Source organism: Poromitra crassiceps (assembly GCF_964638095.1).
Source record: "Poromitra crassiceps genome assembly, chromosome: 5".
Classification (NCBI taxonomy): Eukaryota; Metazoa; Chordata; class Actinopteri; order Beryciformes; family Melamphaidae; genus Poromitra; species Poromitra crassiceps.
The window spans coordinates 47,879,604-47,903,630 of NC_139642.1; the positions used below are offsets into that span (position 1 = coordinate 47,879,604).

A 24,027-nucleotide genomic window follows, 5' to 3' on the forward strand; every position below is an offset into this window, starting at 1 on the left:
CATTATTAAAATATCATGAAGATAACGCTGTTTCTGATAGTTTGCTAACAAGCTTCTTCTAGCTTTCCGGCAGACTAGATGCCTTGTTGCCTCTCACCGGTCGGGAGTATTACTGTTCTTATTTATCCGATGTACAGTACAGTACTGTATTTATCGTCTATTTCCCTCGAAATGGGACCATAATTTAGAAAACGGAGGACATGAGAGCATGAAAAAGACTTGAAATTGTTGATTCAGACCATAAACTCATTTGGAAATGGTTTATTTAAGACATAGACCGAGAGAGAAGTCGGGTCATTTTCCCATTCACTTCCATGTTAACTACTTCTGCAGTACCCACGTCACCCCCCACTGGCCATTCGAAAGAATACAATTTCTGCATTAGACTCACACAGAGAAAGGTTGAATTGCCACTGCTACGACAGTGTTTCTTTGCAAGCTCTGCATTTATTGACAGCCACATAAAACATGTCTCCACATTGGCACTCTAACGTGTCCCCGCGTTCAACCCCCAGAATGCCCCTTGGCATGTACTACTGTACGTCAGATGAACATAAACCATTACACCACATCTCCCCTTTTGAGTATATGTAAACACATTTACTTTGGTGTTTTAGATGCATTAAGAACTTAGCCATGAACTCAAACATTGCCCCCCCCCCCGCACAAAGACATTTTGTACATTTTAAAGTTTATTTATTCAGAAACACAATGAATCGAGAAATTGCATTGAATAATGTTGAATACAATGAAATATAGATATCTACAACACATGATATATATATATATATATATATATATATATATATATATATATATATATATATATATATATATATATATATATATATATATATATACAGTATATACATATTCGATTAGATTTTGTTTAAATCCTTTACATGTAGAATTTTGTTTTTCATCTGGCCACAAGGGGGTGCACGTGCATCCGGTGCACCAACGTAAAATCGGCAGTGATCCAAAGATAAGTTGTACTGACCATTAAACTATTACCGTGTGCATGACAGAATGTTTACATGTGCACAGTAGCCTATATTTACACAATGCTCATTTTCACCGGTAAATTAACATCAAATTATTTTGGCACATTTACATATAATCTGACGTTATTTTGATCGAACATGTCACTTCATTTTTCAGGGAATATGTGCCTGGATAAAGGGATTAAAGTTACATTTTTGACAGTCGCTCGAATAACAAATCACCACGCCTGATTTAGCAAGGTGTTGGACCATGTGGTATTTAATTTGCTGTTATTGTTTTTCAGCCATAGGGCTGTTTAATAGCCTGCTGATATGCCTCTTAGGCCTGGTTTAATTAAAAACCAGTTGTTTGTGTGTTTGTGGAGATGCCTGCCAGAGTGTGGGTGCGCTTTAGAGCTCTCCTGAGGGTCTGCCTTTCGGGAGTTGAATTTCATAATTCATACACAGTACAGGAACACATGAACAGAAGCTGCCTCAGGCCAAAACCTTGGGTCCCCTCACACCTCAAGCTCTACACAGCCACTCTTAACTAACAAACTCCCTCTAGCCCATGCCTCCCTCCACTCCTCCACACCTTTCAGCTTCCACTGGAAACTTACCTGCTCCTGTTGCATCATGCTCCCTAATAGCACTACTACTTTACTGGACAACCTGAGGCCTTATGGGAGTGCAGCCTGTGTTTGTGGTCTTGACCCCATGCAGAACTTATGACACTTCTATTTGACCATGGTGTCACCTTTTGAACTCAATAAAGAAACTGCCTTTTTTTGTTTTGCTGTTCGTTTGTATTTTCTGGACTTACTTTGTGTTTGTAGGGGTGGAGGGTGGGGGTAATGACAATGTGGAAGCGCAACGTTTTCTATTTCTATTATGACTGATGCTTGTGTATACTGTTTTTGGATGGTATTCTTATTTTAATTTTATTTATGTCCAATGGCAATATCTTTATACATAGGCAACTTTATATGCAGGTTAACCCTTTTGATTTCTGTGTTGGGTAGTGTGGTGTAGACCTGCCCCTCCGGCAATCAAACCTAGCTGATACCTATACCGCCCGGCGTATCGATAGTTCTACTCCCACTGAACTCGCTGATTTGTTATCGGGGCCGCTTTCCTCTCTCCCAGAGCGGATCGACTCCATTAATGAATTCACAAATCAATTTAATTCAATCCTACTCGCCTCGCTTGATTCTATCGCACCTCTACGTACTAAAATCCGTCGCCCTAAAAAACCCTCGCCTTGGTATACTGACGATACACGCGCACAAAAACTAATATGCAGAAAACTAGAACGTAAATGGCGATCATCCAAGCTTGAAGTCTATCGACTAGCTTGGAGTGATAGCCTATTAAAATACAAATGTATGCTCTCCGCTGCAAGAGCCTCCTACCTATCAGATCTTATTAACACTAATAAAAATAATCCTAAATTTTTATTTGACACGGTCGCAAATCTTACTCGCAAACCATCCCCCAATACAAACTCTCCATTTACAGCTAATGATTTCCTTGACTTCTTTAACCGTAAAATTATCTGTATTAGAGATGAAATTAGCAACTCTCTATTACTCACAAAGGGTGCTAACCCCTTTCCTAGCCCTGTCCTTAGAACCTTAGACGAGAGTACTATACTCTCGAATTTTGAGACTATCTCCCTAAATGCACTTTCAAAAATTGTACTTTCATCTAAATCCACAACCTGTTTATTCGACCCTCTCCCTGCAAAGTTGATTAAGGAACTCCTTCCAATACTAGGCCCCCCCTTACTTAACATTATCAATAGCTCCCTCTCCTCTGGCACTGTCCCTGCCTCCTTCAAATCTGCTGTAATCAAACCTCTACTTAAAAAGCCAAACCTTGATTCTGAGGTTCTTAACAACTTCAGGCCAATCTCAAATCTCCCCTTCCTCTCTAAAGTTCTTGAAAAAGTAGTCTCAACACAATTAACTGACTACCTCTCGCATAATAAACTTCTCGATCCCTTTCAATCTGGTTTTAGATCACTCCATAGTACTGAAACTGCTCTTACAAAAGTAACCAATGACCTTCTCCTCGCGTCCGACTCTAATTTCTCCTCTCTTCTCATTTTATTAGACTTAAGCGCAGCCTTCGATACAATCGATCATAAGATCCTCCTAGACCGCTTATCTAACTACGTAGGTATCCGGGGCACTGCCCTATCCTGGCTAAAGTCATATTTGTCTGATAGGACACATTGTGTCTCATATAAAAATATCATGTCCACTTTCTCCTCAGTGAAGTTTGGTGTACCGCAGGGATCAGTCCTGGGTCCCTTACTCTTTGGAGTTTACTTACTGCCTCTTGGCGAAATGTTCCGTAGATATGGCATTAACTTTCACTGTTATGCCGATGATACCCAAATTTATATACCAATTAGACCAGACGATCGCTCTAAACTCGCTAATCTTGAATCCTGCTTAATCGCTGTTACAGACTGGATGTCAAATAATTTCTTACGACTAAACGCCAACAAAACTGAACTACTAGTTGTTGGCCCAAAAACCCAACTTCCATTTCTCACTGATCTTAGTCTGAACATTGAGAACTGCGTAATTACTCCAAACTCAAAGGTGAAAAACCTAGGTGTTACCTTTGATCCTACTCTGTCATTCGATGCTCACATTAAGGATATCACTAAAATAGCTTTCTTTCATCTCCGCAATATTTCAAAGATCCGTCCCTTGCTAAATGCAACGGATGCCGAAACCTTAATACACGCCTTTGTTTCATCTAGACTCGACTACTGTAACGTCTTATTCTCTGGCCTTCCACTTTGTAGCACAAATAAATTACAACTCGTGCAAAACGCCGCTGCTAGAATTCTAACTAGAACTAAGAAGTTTGATCATATAACTCCGGTCTTAATCTCCCTCCACTGGCTCCCAATTCAGGCCAGATCAGACTTTAAGGTGCTTCTGTTAACCTATAAATCCCTGCATGGGCTCGCACCTCCGTACTTATCTGAGCTAATCATTCCCTATGTTCCCACGCGTACTCTCCGCTCACAGGACGGTAATTATCTTACCGTCCCTAAAATTAAGAAAAAATCAGCAGGTAGCAGAGCATTCTCTTACCGTGCTCCACATCTCTGGAACCAGCTTCCTCTGTCAGTTAGGGAAGCTGGCTCCATTGAAATCTTCAAAACTAGACTCAAAACCCATTTATTCTCCCAATCATTTGGCTGTGCTTGATAGTTGTGTTTGATGATGTCATTCTTTAGAAATATTTATTAGCTCTTGAGTACATACAATCCTGAATTGCTGAGCGGGCTGTCTCAAGCCAGCAATATCATTATAAACTTATACTTGACCTAATTTAATAATATGGCATCATTTGACCCAGTAGCTTAGATACAAAATCTAATAGCTGGTGAAAAAAACTAGTCCTGAATTGCTGAGCGGGCAATCACAAGCCAGCAGTATCAGTATAAACTTAGACTTGACCTAATTTAGTTTTGTTTGTTGTAGGTCATGATTAAGGTTCGCTAAACAGGGCCGAATCATTGACAGTGGTGTTAGGTGGTACTTAGACCTGAATTAGCAGTATAGTATTAGTCATCCTAAAAAAGAAAAAAAGAAAATAAAATCCTAATAAATTTTGTTTGGACCTAATTCTATTGTTGTCTATAGAGTTAGTTCCACCTCTGCGCAGATTCCCCCGCTCTCTTCTCTCTCTCCCCCTCAGGTGTCCTTCATTGGCCTGATGTACACCCCCGCCGCTGCAGCCCTAGGTCCGGCCGTCATCGCCCTAGCCACCTGTCGTCACCCTAGGCCATCTACCCGCTACTCCATCTACTGTCTGACACCCCGGGCTCTTCACCACCACCGACCCCTATCCTCATCATCCTGGTCACCTGCCTGCCTAAGGGAAGGGGGGGACCCCCCCCCCCCCCCCCCCCCCAGCCTCAACAACGCGGACTCATGGATTCCTCAGATCATCCTCATGGAACTCCCAATCTTGTTACCCTTTTTGTCACCTAGCTAATTAACTAGTACTCTCTAAACCTACGAACACTTAAAGACTGCATTTTCTATTTCTTTTTGGACTCTACTTTTTAGATTTTCAACTCCCTTCCCTGATCTTAGGATAATTTAAAAATTACATTTTTATATCCCTTCTGTTGGACTCTTTTTTACATTTTCAATTTTCTGTTCTCTTGTACATTTTATTTCCATAATAAACCATTCACAGAGTTTCATTATCGGAAACTCTGTGCATGGTTTAGCCCGGCATCTCTCGGCCTGTCTCGGAGGGGAGTCCCCAGATGGGGGTCCGCTGCTGTGGCCTGGTGGGTGGGCCCGTCCCCCGCGTGGCCTGCTCTCACGCTCTCAGTCACTATGCTGGTGGCTGGGGGCTGGGGGGGCGGGTCGCGTGGGGGCTGGGTCCACCTGGGCCGCAGCAATTGGCCCCTAGCACAACGACCTCACAAGGTTCCTCCTCAGCCAAGTCACTGGGGCAATCCATGCGGCGATCCATATGGTGGAAAGGTTTTCTTGCGTTCACTGGGGGTGAGGGGGTGCCGCTGTGTCCCGGCCTGGCCTTCCCTCCCACGCCATATGTGGGCGGGGGCCGGGTCGGGGGGCATCGGTGCTCTTCATCACTGGTCGAGGGCTGCCGGTTGGTTTAGAACAGCTTAGGTAGGCGATAGATTAGCTACAGCCTAAGGCTGACCTGTTAGTGTTCAGGCTAAAATCAGACTAGAGCAGGGTAGGATAGGCCAGATTAGGCTGTAGATTAGCTAGATACTATGTCCCAGTTAGCTCTGGTTAATGCTTAGAGTAGTCAGTTGTCTGATCTTCTCCCCCCCCCCTCTCTTTCCCCCTTTCCCCGCTTCTTCCCTTCTTCCCCCTTCTTGTTCTCCTCTCTTTCCATGCTCTTTCCTCCCCCACATCCCACCGCCCCCCCCTCCCTTCTCCTGCTCTCTCCTCATTCTCCCCCCCCTCTGCTCCTTCTCCTCTTCTCCCCTATTTTCCTGAATCCCTGCCACTTCCTGCTCTCCCTTCTCTCACATTCCCCCTGCTCTCCTTCCCCTGCACCCTCCCACCTCTCCTTCTCTGCCTCTCTGTCCTCCCCCCTCTCTCACATTCCCCCTGCTCTCCTTCCCCTGCACCCTCCCACCTCTCCTTCTCTGTCCTCTCCTCCTCCACATTTCCCATTTTCCCCCCACCCTCGCCCTAATCCGGGCCCGTATCCTACTCCCTCCCTCCACCCTAGACCCTACCTCTACCCTCTGTCCTCCCCCCTCTCTCACATTCCCCCTGCTCTTCTTCCCCTGCTCTCCTTCCCCTGCACCTCTACTCTCTGTCCTCCCCCCTCTCTCACATTCCCCCTGCTCTCCTTCCCCTGCACCCTCCCACCTCTCCTTCTCTGTTCTCTCCTCCTCCACATTTCCCATTTTCTCCCCACCCTCGCCCTAATCCGGGCCCGTATCCTACTCCCTCCCTCCACCCTAGACCCTACCTCTACTCTACCTCCCCTGTACCCTTCCACCTCTCCTTCTCTGTTCTCTCCTCCTCTCTGTCCTCTCCCCTCTCTCACATTCCCAATGCTCTCCTTCCCCTGCGCCCTCCCACCTCTCCTTCTCTGTTCTCTCCTCCTCTCTGCCCTCTCCTCCCTCTCACATTCCCCCTGCTCTCCCTCCCCTGCACCCTCTCCTTCTCTGTTCTCTCCTCCTCCACATTTCCCATTTCTCCCCACCCTCGCCCTAATCCGGGCCCGTATCCTACTCCCTCCCCTCCCCCAACCCTAGACCCTACCCCTACCCTGGCTCTCCCTCCCCTGCACCCTCATCTCTCCTCCCCTGTTCTCTCCTCCTCCACATTTCCTATTTTCTCCCCACCTCCCCCCTCTCCTCCCTCCCTCCCTCCACCCTAGACCCTACCTCTACTCTACCTCCCCTGTACCCTTCCACCTCTCCTTCTCTGTTCTCTCCTCCTCTCTGTCCTCTCCCCTCTCTCACATTCCCACTGCTCTCCTTCCCCTGCGCCCTCCCACCTCTCCACATTTCCTATTTTCTCCCCACCTCCCCCCTCTCCTCCCTCCTCCCTCTCCCTCCCTCCTCCACTCTCCTGCTTTCTTCAAATGCTCAAATGTTATCTTTATTCTGTATATTCTTGTTACTGTGTGTTAGCTAGAATCAGCTAGACATACTTTCTGTGAAGCCCTCTGAGACATGCTTGTGAATTAGGGCTATATAAATAAACTTGACTTGACTTGACTTGTGGTGGCAACGGGGAGTTTGTGAGAGATGAGATGATGAGATGAGATGAGATGATGAGATAAACTTTATTGTCCCAGGAGGGAAATTTGTCTTGGGCAAAAAGTGCTTGTACCAATATCGGTGTAACACACTGGCGCCGGAACAAGGGGGACATGGGGACATTTTGTCCCCCTTAAAATTTGGTCCCCCTAAAAATTTTTTTTTTTTTTTTTAATCTGAGGGGGCAACTGCCCCTGACGCTTAGAGCCCACTTTACACTGTTTACACAGCCTGTGATGCTTGTTAAAGCCATGATCGTTGTGGGATTATTACACCTAAGACAGACAGACCCAGGGATCAAATTACAGAGAGCCCACTTTACACTGTTTACACAGCCTGTGACACTTGTTAAAGCCGTGATCATTGTGGGATTATTACACCTGAGAGACAGACAGACCTGGACTCTGTACTGCACTCACTGTCATTGGCTGCTGCTATAATCGTATACGGTTATTGTTATTTTATTTTTGTGTTGAGATGACAAGTTTTGCACTGTGTTTCGAAGTGATAATACAGTAATAATAATAATAATAATAAGTTCAGTGTTTCTGCCTGTGTTGCTGTCTGTTGTAGTGTAATTGTAAAATGACCTAAAGGGAGAGCAGGTCACCAAGTGAGTGAGAAAAGGAGAAAATACTGAATAATTACATCACTACAGTATAATCCTAATGTTAATTTAAAATGAGATATTCCTCTAAATATGGCTAAAAATCATCCAGACGTTAAAAAAAACGTAAATTTTTCTCAATGCATGCAATGCAAAAAAACATTGAAAAAAAAAAAAAAATGAAAAAAAAAAAAAATGTCCCCCTAATTGCAAACTCGTTCCGGCGCCACTGGTGTAACAGACACAGTAACACAGAACAGACACAGTCACAGTCACAGCATTGCACTAAAACACAGGAAGAGTGCCAGCTAAGGCACAAGATTGCACAGCCCTATTGCATGGTGTGTTTAAATCATCCAATCCCATTAGTAAGGGAAGAATAAAATAAGCAATAAAACCATAATACCATAAAAATCATAAAAATCATAAAAATAAAAATAAAATAAAAATCGGCAGCGGATTCGATAAAAGAATAAAAGAGTAAAAGAATAAACCAATAAAAACTGTGTTGGTTTTAAAACAATAGACTTCAAAACTGTGTTTAAAAAACCTCAGAGACATGTTTTAGACAGCTAAAATAGCACAGGACCTTTAATAGAATATGTCATAATCATCAGTTGGATGATTGATGCTACTGTAATGCTGCATTTGTGTATGGCCGGATGTGGCAAGTGGCAAACGCATCATCTCTGACCTACAGTACGTCCGTTCGAGCTTCAAGGCTTCAAGTCACAAAATGGATGCTAATAGCATCGCTATTAGACAGCTAACAGCTAATAACAACATTAAAGACGACATGAAACGGGTCTCAGAGAGGGTCTGTGACGTATTGGACTGGAAACAAACATTGGGGCGTGACATCATAACAGTAATGCCACTTCTATAACTGACTTTGCCTGTCCGTCTGTCAGTACTTCCACTCGATGATTGTGGGGCATGACATCATCAGTTGGGAGCGTTTACAAGCTCAGTTAATTGTGTTTGTTTACTAATATGACATCATCAGTCACCACTGGCCACCACTCGAATTACGTACGTCATCGCTCTGGCCACCAATCGATGTTGGGGCTGGGGCAAGACATCAGTCTGGACAGACATACTGTACATACTGTACATACAGGCATACATACTCACAAGACAGACGGTCCGTGCCAGAACGGATGGAAGTATGGTCCATATAACGGACAGAAGGACACACAATAGGTCCTTTTTATACAGTGAGGTCACGTTTCTAAAAATGGTCTCACTACAATGGAATGCTACAGTATATGGGGACTAACATCATCACACATGCATACAACTGGGCTCAATGAATCCACGAGAGACTCAACTTTCCAGTCATAACCAATTGCAATTCCAATACTGTTTAGGGACCCCAGTATGCAGAAATATTCAAATAGAATAACAAAATAATATATATAATGCATGCAAAATAATGTTTGTTGTTTGTTTCTTTCTTTTTTGGTGCCAAAAACTGCATGGGATTAACAAAAAGTTGGCATGTCTGTAAAGGGGAGACTTGTGGGTACCCTGTTCTCAGTCAGAGGCCAAAAGGGCAGCTTGGGCACCACCCGGGGTCTATCTGTGCACATCCCTGGGACACACACACACACACACTCGACCAGGAGATTCGGGACAATGGGTGCAATTGGGAACAAAAGCTGTGTCCTCGGTTGGCAAAAAGATGATTTTGGGGTCAGTGGTTAAGCTTATGGTAACCATAACCTTAACGGTTAAGGTTAGGGTTAGGCAGGGTTGGGGGGTTACTTTAAAAATGTAATCTGATACAATTACTAATTACCTTGTAATCAGTAATGTAATCCAAGTTTCACAATATAAAAGTAATGCAACTGATTACTTTCCGTTACTTTTGAACACATTTCCTGAGGAAGGAAAAAGTCTTGGAAGTCCAAAACTGGTGTGGTGAAGGTGCTCTTTGGTGAGGATCACAAAGGTTAAAAAAAGAAAGGCACTCTTTTGTCAGAAAGTAAAAAGCCTTTATTTACTGTAGATGGCTATTTCATTATGAAATGTTTAAAAACATATCTAGTGAACGTTAAAAGAGCTGGGACATGAACCACACGTAGCGGCACAAACAGCCTTCTTCAGGGTATGTATGGCCAGAGCACAAAGTTTCCCCTACTTAACATCAGATGATTACAAACGCCTGAGCAGAAAGCCAGTGAACTCACAGGTAACGATGCAAAATACAACCACTAGATGGCTCTACAATATATATAGCAGAAAACCAAACATAATGGAGTGAAATATGGAAACAAAAAATAAAAAATGTATCTACAGACACCAAGACAGAAAATTATTATATATATATATATATATATATATATATATATATATATATATATATATATATATATATATATATATATATGATCAATTTGATATATTATATATATATATATATATATATATATATATATATATATATATATATATATATATATATATATATATACCGTATATATATATATATATATCTCAATCAATTTTGTAGTTACTGTGGTTTGGATTTGGAGGGCAGTACTGTGCAGGCCAAGCTAAACAGTTCTCAATGCATGGTTATTTTATTATTATATTATAATAGTACCCTATTGCATTCATGAATTAGTTTTTGTTGAAAGTTCTTGTCATAGAGAGCCCCAGGGATGACGTATTTTTGTAGTCGGAATGCGGAAGTTTCCTGGTTCTTCACTCTTACTGCCTATGGGATTTTTGAATGGGTTTTTGCCGCGATGCTTCAAATAAGGTATCTGGGCAACGCAAGCTTAATCAAACGCGAACCAGTGTAGCCAGATAATCTTCACACATGAGGACCACTTTCATGAGTTTTGAAGCGTAAATGCGAGCCCTAGAAGTAAAAAGCTCATGCTAAGCTAATCCAGGACTACACACAGTGTCGCATAGGCTTCCCCGTCACGTCACCACTCAACTTGGACTGTTGTTGATGTGTGCGCTGCTGTGCACTGATTACCCCGGGCTGAACCAGGTGAGGGAAAGAGAATTTCCGTGTTCATCCTTTGAAGTGATGACGTAATTGACGTATAATATCCCCGTCGACTCAACAGTGTAGTCTCATTTAGCCGTTTGCTAGCTAGCCGCCCTTTTAATGGCACGTAAAAGCTTAAAAACTCATAAAAGTGGTCCCCATGTGTGAAGATTATCCTACTGAACACTGGTTCGCGTTTGATTAAGCTTGCGTTGCCCAGAGACCTTATTAGAAGCATCACGCCAAAAACCCATTCAAAAATCCCATAGGCGAAAACAGTGAAGAACCAGGAAGTGTTAGCATCGATGTTTTCCGGACTTGTTCCTGGGGCTCTCTATTGTACTATGCCTATTAGCCTACTCGTCATGATGATTTTTATGGTATTTTACCCATCATGTTCTTTTTTGTATTCTTTCCTGGCTTCAATAAGATGATGTAACATTTTGGAATAAAGATACAGATTAGCAGTGCAAAACTGGAGGCCAGAATTGCAAATATCTCCACAGCAACACTGAACTTCCCTGGAGAGCTGACATACGCAGGGATAAAGGTGATCCAGACTGCACAGAATATCAGCATGCTGAAGGTGATAAATTTGGCTTCATTGAAATTATCAGGCAGTTTCCGAGCCAAAAAAGCTAGAAAGAAACATAACATAGCCAGGACTCCTATATACCCCAACACAGCCCAGAAGCCTACAGCTGAGCCTAATGCACATTCTAAGATGATTTTGTCTTTAAAGTGTTTAAAGTTCTTGAAAGGAAAAGGAGGAGAGATAGTTAGCCAAAGTATGCAAATCAGGACCTGTATGAGAGTGAAAGCCAGAACACTGAGTCTCTGCTGAGCAGGGCCAAACCATTTCATGATATTACTCCCTGGAAGTGTAGCCCTGAAGGCCAGTAACACCACTATAGTTTTTCCCAGAACACAAGACATGCAGAGGACAAAGGTGATCCCAAATGCTGTGTGTCGCAGCATGCAGGACCACTTAAAGGGCCGGCCGATGAAGGTCAGAGAACACAGGAAACACAGAGCCAGGGAGAAGAGCAGGAGGAAGCTCAGCTCAGAGTTGTTGGCCTTGACTATGGGGGTGTTCCTGTATGTGAAGAAAATGAAAGCCACCATAGCAGTCATGCAAGTTCCTAACAGGGACGCCGTCGTGAGCAGTGCCCCCATAACCTCTTCATATGATAGAAACTCTGTGTCCTTCTTTTCACAGTCATCTCTCTTCTTGTTTGACCAGAATTCAGGATGGCATCGCACACAGGTGATGGAATCTACAAGTTAAAATCAAAACAGATTAGATTTCCTGAGTATCTCTCTTATTTTCCCACGGCGGTGACAGCAGGCCAGGCCGGGGTCAGAAGATGTCAAAGTCAGGACACTCACTCACTCAGCCAATCATAGACATTTAATGAAGGGGCGGGGCTAGGGAATAGGGGCCGTAGCGAGGGATAAGTAGGTCGTCGAGTCAGGGTTTCATTGGGTAGGGGGATGTGGGAGGGGATGTGGTCAGGAAAGGGGCTGCGACTAGGGAAGAGGGTCCATAGCTAGAGATAGGAAGGTTTTAGAGTCGGGATTTTAGGGGTGGGTAGGAGAATGAGTGGTGGGAGGATGTTGGTGGGGCAAGGATGGGGCAGGGCTAGGGGAAAACAGCCGTAGCTCAGGATAGAAAGGTCGTGGAGAGTCAGGATTTGAGGGGTGGTTAGGGGGAGTGGCTATGGGGATGCGGGTGGTGGAGAGGGGTGGAGAGGTGACAAGGAAGGGGCTGGGGGAAAGGGGCCATAACTAGGGATAGGAAGGTGGTAGAGGGCTGGGGATCAAGGGTTGGGTAAGGGGAGTGGCTCTGGGAATGTGGGTGGGTTAGGCTTAGGATAGAGGTAAGACCATTTGAAAATGATTAGCTGTGATTTTGAGGTACCCCAACATATTGCCTACACAGCCATAAGGGTGGGCTTCAACGTATTTGCACTTATACGTGCACGTATTTGCACAGATAGACAGATAATAATAATAATTTAAATAGATAATAATTTATTTGTACTTGTCTGAACAGGTCACACTTGAAAATGAGACCTCGGTCTCAACGTGTTTTTACCTGTTTAAATAAAGGTTAAATAAAAAATAAATAAAAATACATGTGTTATACTCTAGTACCTGTGGTGTTGCTGATTTCTCCCTCTGCACATGGTATACAGTCATAGCAGCAGACCGGCTTTCCTTTCTGGAGGACCTTACGGGTTCCTGGGGGACAGCTCTCACTGCACACTGACACAGGCACCTGCATGAAGCAGTATGAGAGCCACTTTGATATCGTCTTTACGTCATCATTTGGAATTCTGATAAAATTGACATTACCATACATCCTGCAAGTTAACAATACATGAATCATATGGTATTAACCTGTTCTGAGTTCTGTGCCCAAATTAAGGACTTAGTATGGAGATTTAGCTGTTTTTCTGCAGGTAAAGATGCGTCGTAAAGACCAACGTTGACAAACTCCACACTGCCATTTTCATTCGGCTGCCAGTTTATGATTTCATACTTTGCTGCCGGGTCTCCATTCTCATCAAAGTAAACGTCCTCCCCCTCCTTTGTCTTGAACTGAACCTTTTTTATGTGCTGCAAAATCTAAGCAGATAGATATTGCTTTACTTATTCCATTACATGTAAACCACCTTGTATTAGCTCTGCAGAATGATGGACATGGAACAATTTATTAAACAACACAGTTAAAAAATAAAATAAAAAGGCAAAAACAAAATGAGAAGAACAGAATGTTGAACTATCATTCAAACTTCAGTGTTCAACTCACCGTGAATGGATCTGGCTGTACCTTATTGCCACATATTTCTTTACAGCCAAGAACATTATGTAGTGCGTGAGCCACAGCATACACTCCTTTATATATATTGTTAAAGATGGGCATGAGTGACATATCAGTGAAATGGTTTTGCTGCCCTGACACATCTTCAGACCCTGTACAGTATCTCTGATTCCCTTCAGATCTCTTCTTCTGCTTGAACCTACAATCAAACATTGTCTCCCAGAATTTAGTGAACAATTCATTACTAGATGAATTGAGTGACTTTACATCCAAAATGAACTCTCTCATGCCTGTGACATGGGCCTTGGGGATGGACAGCCCTATAGCACCATCCAGGATGTGGTGTCCATTCATAGTTGCAGTGTAGGAATCAACGATCCAGGCCTCACTGCCTACCCACTGGTACCCAGTCAGGTTCTGAGAGGCCATCTCATATATTAGTATTTCCAAATCATGGGGGGGGAGGAAAGTAACAATCACCTGGGAAGTGGAATCTTTGATAATGTCAATTATTGCCTGTAGTTTTTCTGGTGGATCTGTTCTAAAGAAGGATACAGAGTACTCTAGGCAGATGCCCAGATGTTGGGCTGTCTCTGTGATTATGGCCATGCCTTTATTGCCATAATCATCATTGCTCCTAATTGCCCCGACCCAAGTCCAGCCAAAGTGCTTCACCAACTGGGCCAGAGCTCTGCTCTGGTAGAAGTCACTGGGTATTGTTCTGAGGAAGGATGGGTACCGGACTTTATCACTGAGACAAGCACAGGTGGCAAAGTGGCTGATCTAGGGAGTAGAGATGAGAGGAATATTATTCCCAAGATGAGGATGCAAATTCTGAAGAAAAGAAAAAAGTACACAGGAAAACATTTAGCACTTTAGCAGTATTTATCTTAAAACTGCCTTTACTATAAGCAGTCAGACAAATTGCAGTATAATAATTACTGTATTATCAAGAAAAGAAAACAAAATAAATAGATCAACTGTGGCCAAGGTTCATTACAGTACATTTGTTATTTTTATACATCATGTATTTGTTAAAAATAATAACAATACCCACCACTGGGATATTAAAAGGTCCAATGACAGTGGATACAGCCATGGCAGGAGTGGAGGAGCCCTCTCCTACAATGGCCTGCACTTGGGCCGGTCTGGTGCAGGGTGCCTTGGAGGCTGTGGATATATCCTCATTACCATTAGTCAACGCCAGTACCACCTTTACTCCCCTTGTAATGGAACCACATTGATCATAGATCTTGTAACCAAGAAAGATGCCAGGCAGCAAGTCTGTGCTGTTGTTAATCTCCTCAATGGCAAAGAGCATAGCCTGAGCAAACTGGAATCCTGTGAAAGTCAAACTTGACCCAGACAGTTACAAATTGTTGGTGTTATAGACAGTATTTGCTTGAAATGGAACAAAATTAAACATGAAACTATATGAGCAAACATTTCTTACTTTTTTTAATCCATTTTACCCAGTTCTTTTAATCTTCTATTTTACTAATGTCAAACAGCTTGCTACAGTGTGATTTACCGGGTGCACTGTAGTGGTGGTGGTCTGTTCATGTAGGTGTCCTGTCTGCCTTTCCAGGTGCTGTGGAAAGAGAAGATTCCCCCCAAAATAATGTCCCCATTCTTAGACAGCTGGGGGACCTCCGGCTCCCCTATCTGCCTACACACTGGCTCCTCAGCCCCAGAGAGAGATGCCACCAGCAGCAGCTGCAGAACGGCCCAGCCATGCTCTGGCCACCTTTTGGTGGACATAATAATAAGGCCGTTACACACCAGAGCAATTCGAACAGCACGGAATTGTGATGCGAATTTTGAGCCACCTGTCAATCACAGCAACAAATGTGTACACGTCGGAACAGAATTTCTGAAGAATTGACCCGGCTCGTCTGAAAGCAATTAACGCTGCAATATCACTCAGTGAAACTTTGCCGTTGCACGGTTGCATTGACTGATATCTTTTGAAAAGTATTATGGAGGTAGGAAATAATCGCACAAAAAAAGAAGAAAATAAATTGTGTAAGGACCTTAAAGAGACAAACTGCGGGGCAGGAGCAGATGCATCCTAACAGGACCAGCAGGGCAGAGCTTGCATCAGTATTTATAGATATTAAAGCATGACAGATAGTAATGGAACAGTGTTGTTCCATGGCTCCACAGGGGGGGCAGGACAGAGGGAGGTGCAAAACTGGAAAGTTCTTAATGAGTTTTGGCAGTAGCTTATGAGTAGTAGCTGATTCAGGCACATACAATTGTGGTGTTTTTGCATTCAATATTTGAAGGTCTGATTTGCACTAATTTGAAAACTAGAATGACCGCACCGCGGATATATGCCTCTGCCAACAAGTGAGCAGTCGACATGCATGTCTGTCCATGACTTTGAGCTTTGAGCCAAATGTGAAGAAATTTCGTCAAGGTGTTACTGAGATGTGGCATTACCGAGCTTGGAAATGGCGTTCAAGAGGTCACAGTGACCTTGATCTTTGACCACCAAAATCTAATCAGTTCATCCTTGAGTCCAAGTTGACGTTGGAGGCAAATTAGATGAAATTCCATCAAGGCATTCCTAAGATATCATGTTAGCGAACATAAAACAAGCGGTTGTGATGGCAGTAACTTGAACTTTGACCACCAAAATCTAATCAGTTCATCCTTGAGTCCAAGTGGACGTTTGAGGCAAATTGGAAGAAATTCCATCAAAGCGTTCTTGAGTTGGCGCGTTGTCAAGCTTGAAAATGACCTCATCAAGGTAGGCTAGAAACGGGTCCCAAATAGTTGAGCATTTTTTAAGTGAGTTGGTCCTCAGGAACCTAAGGCCCAATCCCAATTCTTTTCTTAACCCTCAATCTTAACCCTCCAGCTCAACCCTCAATCTTAGTAGCCCTCAAAACTAAGTGTTAAGGGCTATCTTGCGACTTTAAAATGGGACAGCCCTTAAAGGCAGATACGTCTTCAGACTGTGGGGGGCAGCAATATGCCAAAGCTCCGGATCCAGTCTGTCAATTCAAAAGAAGAGGAAAAAAGCATCCTTACAAATATTTCCTTGATAATATTGTAGCGAATCAGCAGTACACACATAGTGGTGAGCAATGGTAGTGTCTCCACTACAGATAGGAACTGTGTGGGGGAGTGTTATGTTGGGGAGCACTATGCTGTGGGACCACTTCCTGACGGAGACTGAGCATGCGCATCAGTCTCCGCGCACTGCCTAAGGGGAAGCTGCTATCTATGAGCATGACAACAGCGGAGAGTTGTGAATATGAATAACTGTGAATAAAGAACCTGTACCAGCAAGAAGCCTCTGCCTCGTGAAGTATCAGGAACGCTACAATATAGATGTAGAAATTACGATAACCATTGTATTATCTTAGTTTAAATGTCATTTTATGGATTTCCGTTTTGGAGCCTAACACATTTGTTGTTGCTAACTATCGATAGTCAGTAGCCGTGCTGGTCAAGCCATATTATTATTATTATATTATAACATTGTTAACGTTGTTACGAAATGCCATAATTCTCGGTGGTAATGTCGTTGTTGAGTTGTTTTTATCAAGATACAGCCTACGTGTAATGGTACGCACCACAAAACAAGTGGGGGCTAGAATGACCGTGCTTTCCGACGTGAGGGCTGGCTTGACTGCAGTTAAACACTGCAGTCAAGCCAGCCCTCACGTCGGAAAGCACGGTCATTCTAGCCCCCACTCGTTAGCAACAACAATGTTGTTAGGATTCCAAAACGGAAATCCATAAAGTGACATTAAACTAAGCTAATACAATGGTTATCGTAATTTTTACATCGCTATTAACAAGGAAATACTTAACTTTGTAGGGCTCCTTTTTTCCTCCTTCGCCGCCATCTTCCATCTGAATGTATCTAGCTGATGACACGCAAGGGATTCTGGGATCGCACTCACCGCCAAGTGTGGTTGTGGAAAATCTCAAAACTGAGGGCCGTAGACCCCTCAAACTCGACCCTTAACTTAACAAAGTGAGAATCGGGACAGCACTAGCACTTCGCGGGAGTGCGCATTTTTGAGACTGAGGGTTAAGATTGAGGGTTAAGATAGGAATTGGGATTGGGCCTAAGTTTCTCCATCCGTATGACAGAGGTCATGTCCGTCATTGAGCACGCTCAGGTGCGGCCGGGGAATGGGACGGGGAGCGTTCCTGCTGCCAGCCGGAGCCGGAGCTGAAGGTTGTCTTCAGCGGCTCCGTCTTCCTCTGGCTCCCTGAGGTGTCATGGTGGCAACAGGCTGTCCTGGTCATCTACGTCACCTCTCTCTCTCCACAGTAGCCAAGTGAATGTCGTTCCTCACATTCTGCAGAATGGGGCCAAATAACCCGACCGGGCTTATGGGGCCGTCAAACAGCGTCTTGCGAACGTCAGGCGGAAAGTGGGAATCACAGAGCCAGAGCCAGAGGTAACGCCCAGGCAATGCCTGGGCGTTACATCAATCAAACCAATCAGATTCCCGTCTCGCAGTTCCTGTAATACAGTTGGCGTGAGGCATATACTGTATGCATATATACAGTATAATTCTCCCCATGCGTAAGTTGGATAGACCTATCTCCATTGACTGTATCTCTTATCCCTTTCTCACAACAACACCATCACATCATATACTGTACCTGTTAAAAACATCTGTGATTTGATGCTTTTATTGAGTGGATAATAGAAACGTGTTTGCAGCGGGAAAATGCAGGAGACAAAAGAAAAGATGGAGTGGACTCAATTAAAACTCGGTGAAACAGTGAGAGCTGCCGAGGACAGAGAGAGATGGAGAGAGCTTGTCGACAGATCGTCTGTGGTGCCTCAACGACCCTCCGGGTTTGAAGGTGTCCAAGTTTTCTCAATTAATTTGCCATTAACCCCTCTTTGCGATGTGATAAAAGTTTCTCAGTGAATTATAGCTGATTGCCTCACTGAATAATCTGCTGGTTACCCAATTTTAGCAGCAGAACTTTATGTCCTGGCATGGCACTTCCGTGCGTAATGACGTATCCAAAAGGAATTCCCCTGCACTGCGCTGCGCAGCGTGGAGAATAATGGTGCACTCAAGCGCAGCGGGGTATTTTTGCGCTAAGAGGTGCTTTTCAAAGCTCTTAGTGCAAAGTAATTGTGCGCATGCTGACGATCGGAGAATGCCATCTGTGTCCCCGCATTTTGCGCAGACACGCCTGGTTATATGGGTGTAGAGGTAATATCGCGGCAGGGGGGAGACAAATGCGCTTGTGCTCACCCCCAATTTACATTGTGTGCTGCGTTAAACGAGCGCAAAACAAGCGCAAACACTAAATTACCGCTTTTGCGACGATAGGGCCCTGTGTGTCTCAATGGCTGACATTCTGATTCAAGGATAAGACAGATCATTTGTTGTTCAATCAAATGAAGGAGAAAAAAAGGCATTGGGTTTGCCAGAGCTCATTTGCCAGTCTGAGAAATGAACCTCAACAACACATAGAAGAAGAACTGGACAGAGAAACCTGTCTTTATTTGTCACACGAAGACACCCAACACACACATGTGGCCAGCCACACACACACCCATGCTGACAGTGGCCAGTGAAACACAGTCTCTGCATTTATCCCATCCAGGCTTGTCCTTCCTCCGGGGGGCAGCCAGGAGCAGTGGGCAGCTTTCTTGTGTACAGCGCCCGGGGACCAACTTCAATTGTTATCGTCACTGGTCAGATGGTGATCTTCTGCATGTTTTTAGTGGGGGGGGGGGGGGGGTCCATATCGATGTTGTATGGAGGAACCCCAGGGGAGCACGGGGAGAACATGCAAACTCCACACGGAAAGGCCCCTTCCGACGAGATAGCCCACCTGTGCATGGGCACCGAAGACATGGGGAGGACACACCCTGAGCGTCCACAGCATCCCAGGCGGGAATCGAACCGAGGACCTTCTAGCTGTGAGGTGACAGCGCTACCACTGCACCACCGTGCCCCCTAGTGTGATAGTGTACACTATCAATGATTGGGATTAATGTCAATGACAGCAACCACAGTTAATTATAATAGTACCCTATTGCATTCATGAATGAAATGTGTTTTTGTTGAAACAAGCTCTTGACATTCTACTATGCCTATTATATTCACTCGTCATGATGATTTTGATGGTATTTTTCCCATCATGTTCTTTTTTGTATTCTTTTCTGGCTTCAGTAAGATTATGTAACATTTTGGAATAAAGATACAGATTAACAGTCCAAAACTGGAGGCCAGAATTGCAAATATCTCCACAGCAACACTGAACTTCCCTGGAGAGCTGACATACGCAGGGATAAAGGTGATCCAGACCGCACAGAATATCAGCATGCTGAAGGTGATAAATTTGGCTTCATTGAAATTATCAGGCAGTTTTCGAGCCAAAAAAGCTAGAAAGAAACATAACATAGCCAGGACTGCTATATACCCCAATACAGCCCAGAATCCTACAGCTGAGCCTAATGCACATTCTAAGATGATTTTGTCTTTAAAGTGTTTAAAGTTCTTGAAAGGAAAAGGAGGAGAAATAGTTAGCCAAAGTATGCAAATCAGGACCTGTATGAGAGTGAAAGCCAGAACACTGAGTCTCTGCTGAGCAGGGCCAAACCATTTCATGATATTACTCCCTGGAAGTGTAGCCCTGAAGGCCAGTAACACCACCATAGTTTTCCCCAGAACACAAGACATGCAGAGGACAAAGGTGATGCCAAATGCTGTGTGTCGCAGCATGCAGGACCACTCAGAGGGCCGGCCGATGAAGGTCAGAGAACACAGGAAACACAGAGCCAGGGAGAAGAGCAACAGGAAGCTCAGCTCAGAGTTGTTGGCCTTGACTATGGGGGTGTTCCTGTATCTGAAGAAAATGAAAGCCACCATAGCAGTCATCCAAGTTCCTAACAGGGACGCCGCTGTGAGCAGTGCCCCCATAACCTCTTCATATGATAGAAACTCTGCGTCCTTCTTATTACAGTCATCTCTTTTCTTGTTTGACCAGAATTCAGGATGGCATCGCACACAGGTGATGGAATCTACAATTTAAAATCAAAACAGATACAGTATTAGATTTCCTGAGTAGCACCATTATTTTCCCACGGCGGTGGCAGCAGGCCAGGCCAGGGTCAGAAGATGCGGTAACACTTTATAATAACGTTCAGTAGTCAGCCATTTATAAGCTATTATGTTAATGATGAACTAATCATTTACAAAACATTAATATACATTTGTAGATGATTAGGTTTTAAGTCAAGTTTTTATATTCCAACCTGTCTCTATACACATTTGTTAATCATGAACAAATGATGAGCAAATCATTAGTAAATGAAGAAAATCCAGCCGCCAGTGACCTTGAAAAGGATTAAGCAGGTCGTAAAAAATAAATGATGCGTAGTCTATTAGTTGTTTGTTATCTACAACTAATTTACATGTTGTTTACAGTATAATCACATAATGCTACTCAACTTTTTTTTATATAAATCGGAACAAGACTTCAGTTCACAGTACTCTCAAATTTCACATTCAATGCACTGATGATTAACTAAATGTTTACTATGAATTGTACCGTACATAAACTTATAAATACTGGTTTTATATGTGAATATTTATTTGAGTGCTTATATTGAATTTACAGGTGTTATACTTTGATCCATTACGAGTACCTGTGGTGTTGCTGATTTCTCCCTCTGCACATGGTATACAGTCATAGCAGCAGACCGGCTTTCCTTTCTGGAGGACCTTACGGGTTCCTGGGGGACAGCTCTCACTGCACACTGACACAGGCACCTGCATGAACAAAAATATATATTTTATATATATATGTGTATAAGTGTATCTCATGTAATATATGAGATACACTTTGATATGCTGACATTACGACATAAGTGACATTACGATACAATAATTCTGCAAGTTAACATACATGAATGATCATACGGTATTAACCTGTTCTGAGTTCTGTGCCCAAATTAAGGACTTAGTGTGCAGATTTAGTTGTTTTTCTGCAGGTAAAGATGCGTCGTAAAAACCAATGGTGACAAACTCCACACTGCCATTTTCATTCGGCTGCCAGTTTATGATTTCATACTTTGCTGCTGGGTCTCCATTCTCATCAAAGTAAACGTCCTCCCCCTCCTTTGTCTTGAACTGAACCTTTTTTATGTGCTGCAAAATCTAAGCAGATACATATTACTTTACTTCTTCCATTAAATGTAAACCACCTTGTATTAGCTCTGCAGAATGATGAACATGCAACAATTTATTAAATGATACCGTAAAAAAAACGGACCTGAGAAACAGATACTGTATTGTTGAACTATCATTCAGCCTTCAGTGTTCAACTCACCGTGAATGGATCTGGCTGAACCTTATTGCCACATATTTCTTTACAGCCAAGAACATTATGTAGTGCGTGAGCCACAGCATACACTCCTTTATAGACATTGTTCATAATGGGCATGAGTGACATATCAGTGAAAATGTTTTGCTGCCCAGACACATCTTCAGAGCCTGTACAGTATCTCTGATTCCCTTCTGAGCCCTTCGTCTGCTTGAACCTACAATCAAACATTGTCTCCCAGAATTCTGTGAACAATTCATTACTAGATGAATTCAGTGACTTTACATCCATAATGAACTCTCTCATGCCTGTGACATGGGCCTTGGGGATGGACAGCCCTATAGCACCATCCAGGATGTGGTGTCCATTCATAGTCGCAGTGGAGGAATCAACGATCCAGGCCTCACAGCCTACCCACTGGTACCCAGTCAGGTTGTGGGGGGCCATTCCATGTATTAGTATTGCCAAATCATTGGGGGAGAGGAAAGTGACAATCACCTGTGAAGTGGAAGCTTTGATAATGTCAATTACTGCCTGTATTTTTTCTGGTGGATCTGTTCTATAGAAAGATACAGAGTACTCTAAACAGATGCCCAGCTGTTGGGCCTTCTCTGTGAATATGGCCATACCATTATTGCCATAATCATTATTGCTCCTAATTGTCCCGACCCAAGTCCAGCCAAAGTGCTTGACCAACTGGGCCAGAGCTCTGCTCTGGTAGAAGTCACTGGGTATTGTTCTGAGGAAGGATGGGTACCGGACTTTATCACTGAGACAAGCACAGGTGGCAAAGTGGCTGATCTAGAGAGTAGAGACAAGAGGAATATTATTCCCAAGATGAGGATGCAAATTCTGAAGAAAAAAAAGTACACAGGAAAACATAGAGCACTTTAGCAGTAATTAGCTTAAAACTGCCTTTACTATAAGAACTCAGACAAATTGTGCTATAATAATTACTGTATTGTTGAGATAATAAAACAAAATGAAATGATCAAACTGTGGGAAAGCTCCATTACAGTAGATGATTATACATGTGTTAACCCACCAATGGGATATGAAAAGGTCCAATGACAGTGGATACAGCCATGGCAGGAGAGGAGGAACCCTCTCCTATAATGGCCTGCACTTGGGCCGGTCTGGTGCAGGGTGCCTTGGAGGCTGTGGATATATCCTCATTACCATTAGCCAAGGCCAGTGCCACCCTCACTCCCCTTGCAAGTGAGCTACAGTGATCATAGATCTTGTAACCCAGAAAGATGCCAGGCAGCAAGTCTGTGCTGTTGTTAATCTCCTCAATGGCAAAGAGCATAGCCTGAGCAAACTGGTACCCTGTGAAAGTCAAACTTGACCCAGACAGTTATAAATAGTTATAGACAGTATCTGCTTGAAATGAAATGAAATTAAACGTGAAACTATATGAACAAACATTTCTTATTTCAAAACTCTCCGTGATAACTTTTTAATCTATTTTACCCAGCTCTTCTAATCTTCTATCTTACTAATGTCAAACACCTTGCTACAGTGTGATTTACCGGGTGCACTGTAGTGGTGGTGGTCTGTTCATGTAGGTGTCCTGTCTGCTTATCCAGCTGCTGTGGAAAGAGAAGATTCCACCTAAAATAATGTCCCCATCCTTAGACAGCTGGGGGAACTCCGACTCCCCTATCTGCTGACACACCGGCTCCTCAGCCCCAGAGAGAGATGCCACCAGCAACAGCTGCAGAACGGCCCAACCCTGATCTGGCCACCTTTCGTTGGACATAATACTACAATATAAAATATTGAGGTAGGAAATAATCGCACAAAAAAAGGAAAAAAACGTTTGTAAGGACCTTAAAGAGACAAACTGCGGGGCAGCAGCAGATGCATCCTAACAGGACCAGCAGGGCAGAGCTTGCATCAGTATTTATAGATATTAAAGCATGACAGATAGTAATGGAACAGTGTTGTTCCATGGCTCCACAGGGGGGGCAG

General features: G+C 43.5%; 2 protein-coding genes across 2 annotated transcripts; both read right to left on the minus strand.

Moving 5' to 3' along the window:
• Nucleotides 1-11,273: 11,273 nt before the first annotated feature.
• On the minus strand, nt 11,274-17,997 carry LOC310776551 (extracellular calcium-sensing receptor-like; the record flags this gene model as incomplete). The annotated part of the gene is made up of 7 exons (XM_083636731.1): nt 11,274-12,175; nt 13,056-13,179; nt 13,302-13,529; nt 13,714-14,508; nt 14,783-15,080; nt 15,257-15,554; nt 17,862-17,997. 7 exons carry the CDS (start codon nt 17,995-17,997, stop codon nt 11,274-11,276), a joined length of 2,781 nt encoding a protein of 926 aa, XP_083492857.1.
• A 1,838-nt stretch (nt 17,998-19,835) lies between these two features.
• Nucleotides 19,836-23,794, minus strand: LOC310776552 (extracellular calcium-sensing receptor-like; the record flags this gene model as incomplete). The annotated part of the gene is made up of 6 exons (XM_083636732.1): nt 23,586-23,794; nt 23,099-23,396; nt 22,060-22,854; nt 21,660-21,887; nt 21,377-21,500; nt 19,836-20,749 (listed from the first exon to the last, which is right to left on the minus strand). The coding sequence occupies exons 1-6, from the start codon at nt 23,615-23,617 to the stop codon at nt 19,836-19,838; spliced, it is 2,391 nt and encodes a 796-aa protein (XP_083492858.1). The 5' UTR covers nt 23,618-23,794.
• Nucleotides 23,795-24,027: the final 233 nt, after the last annotated feature.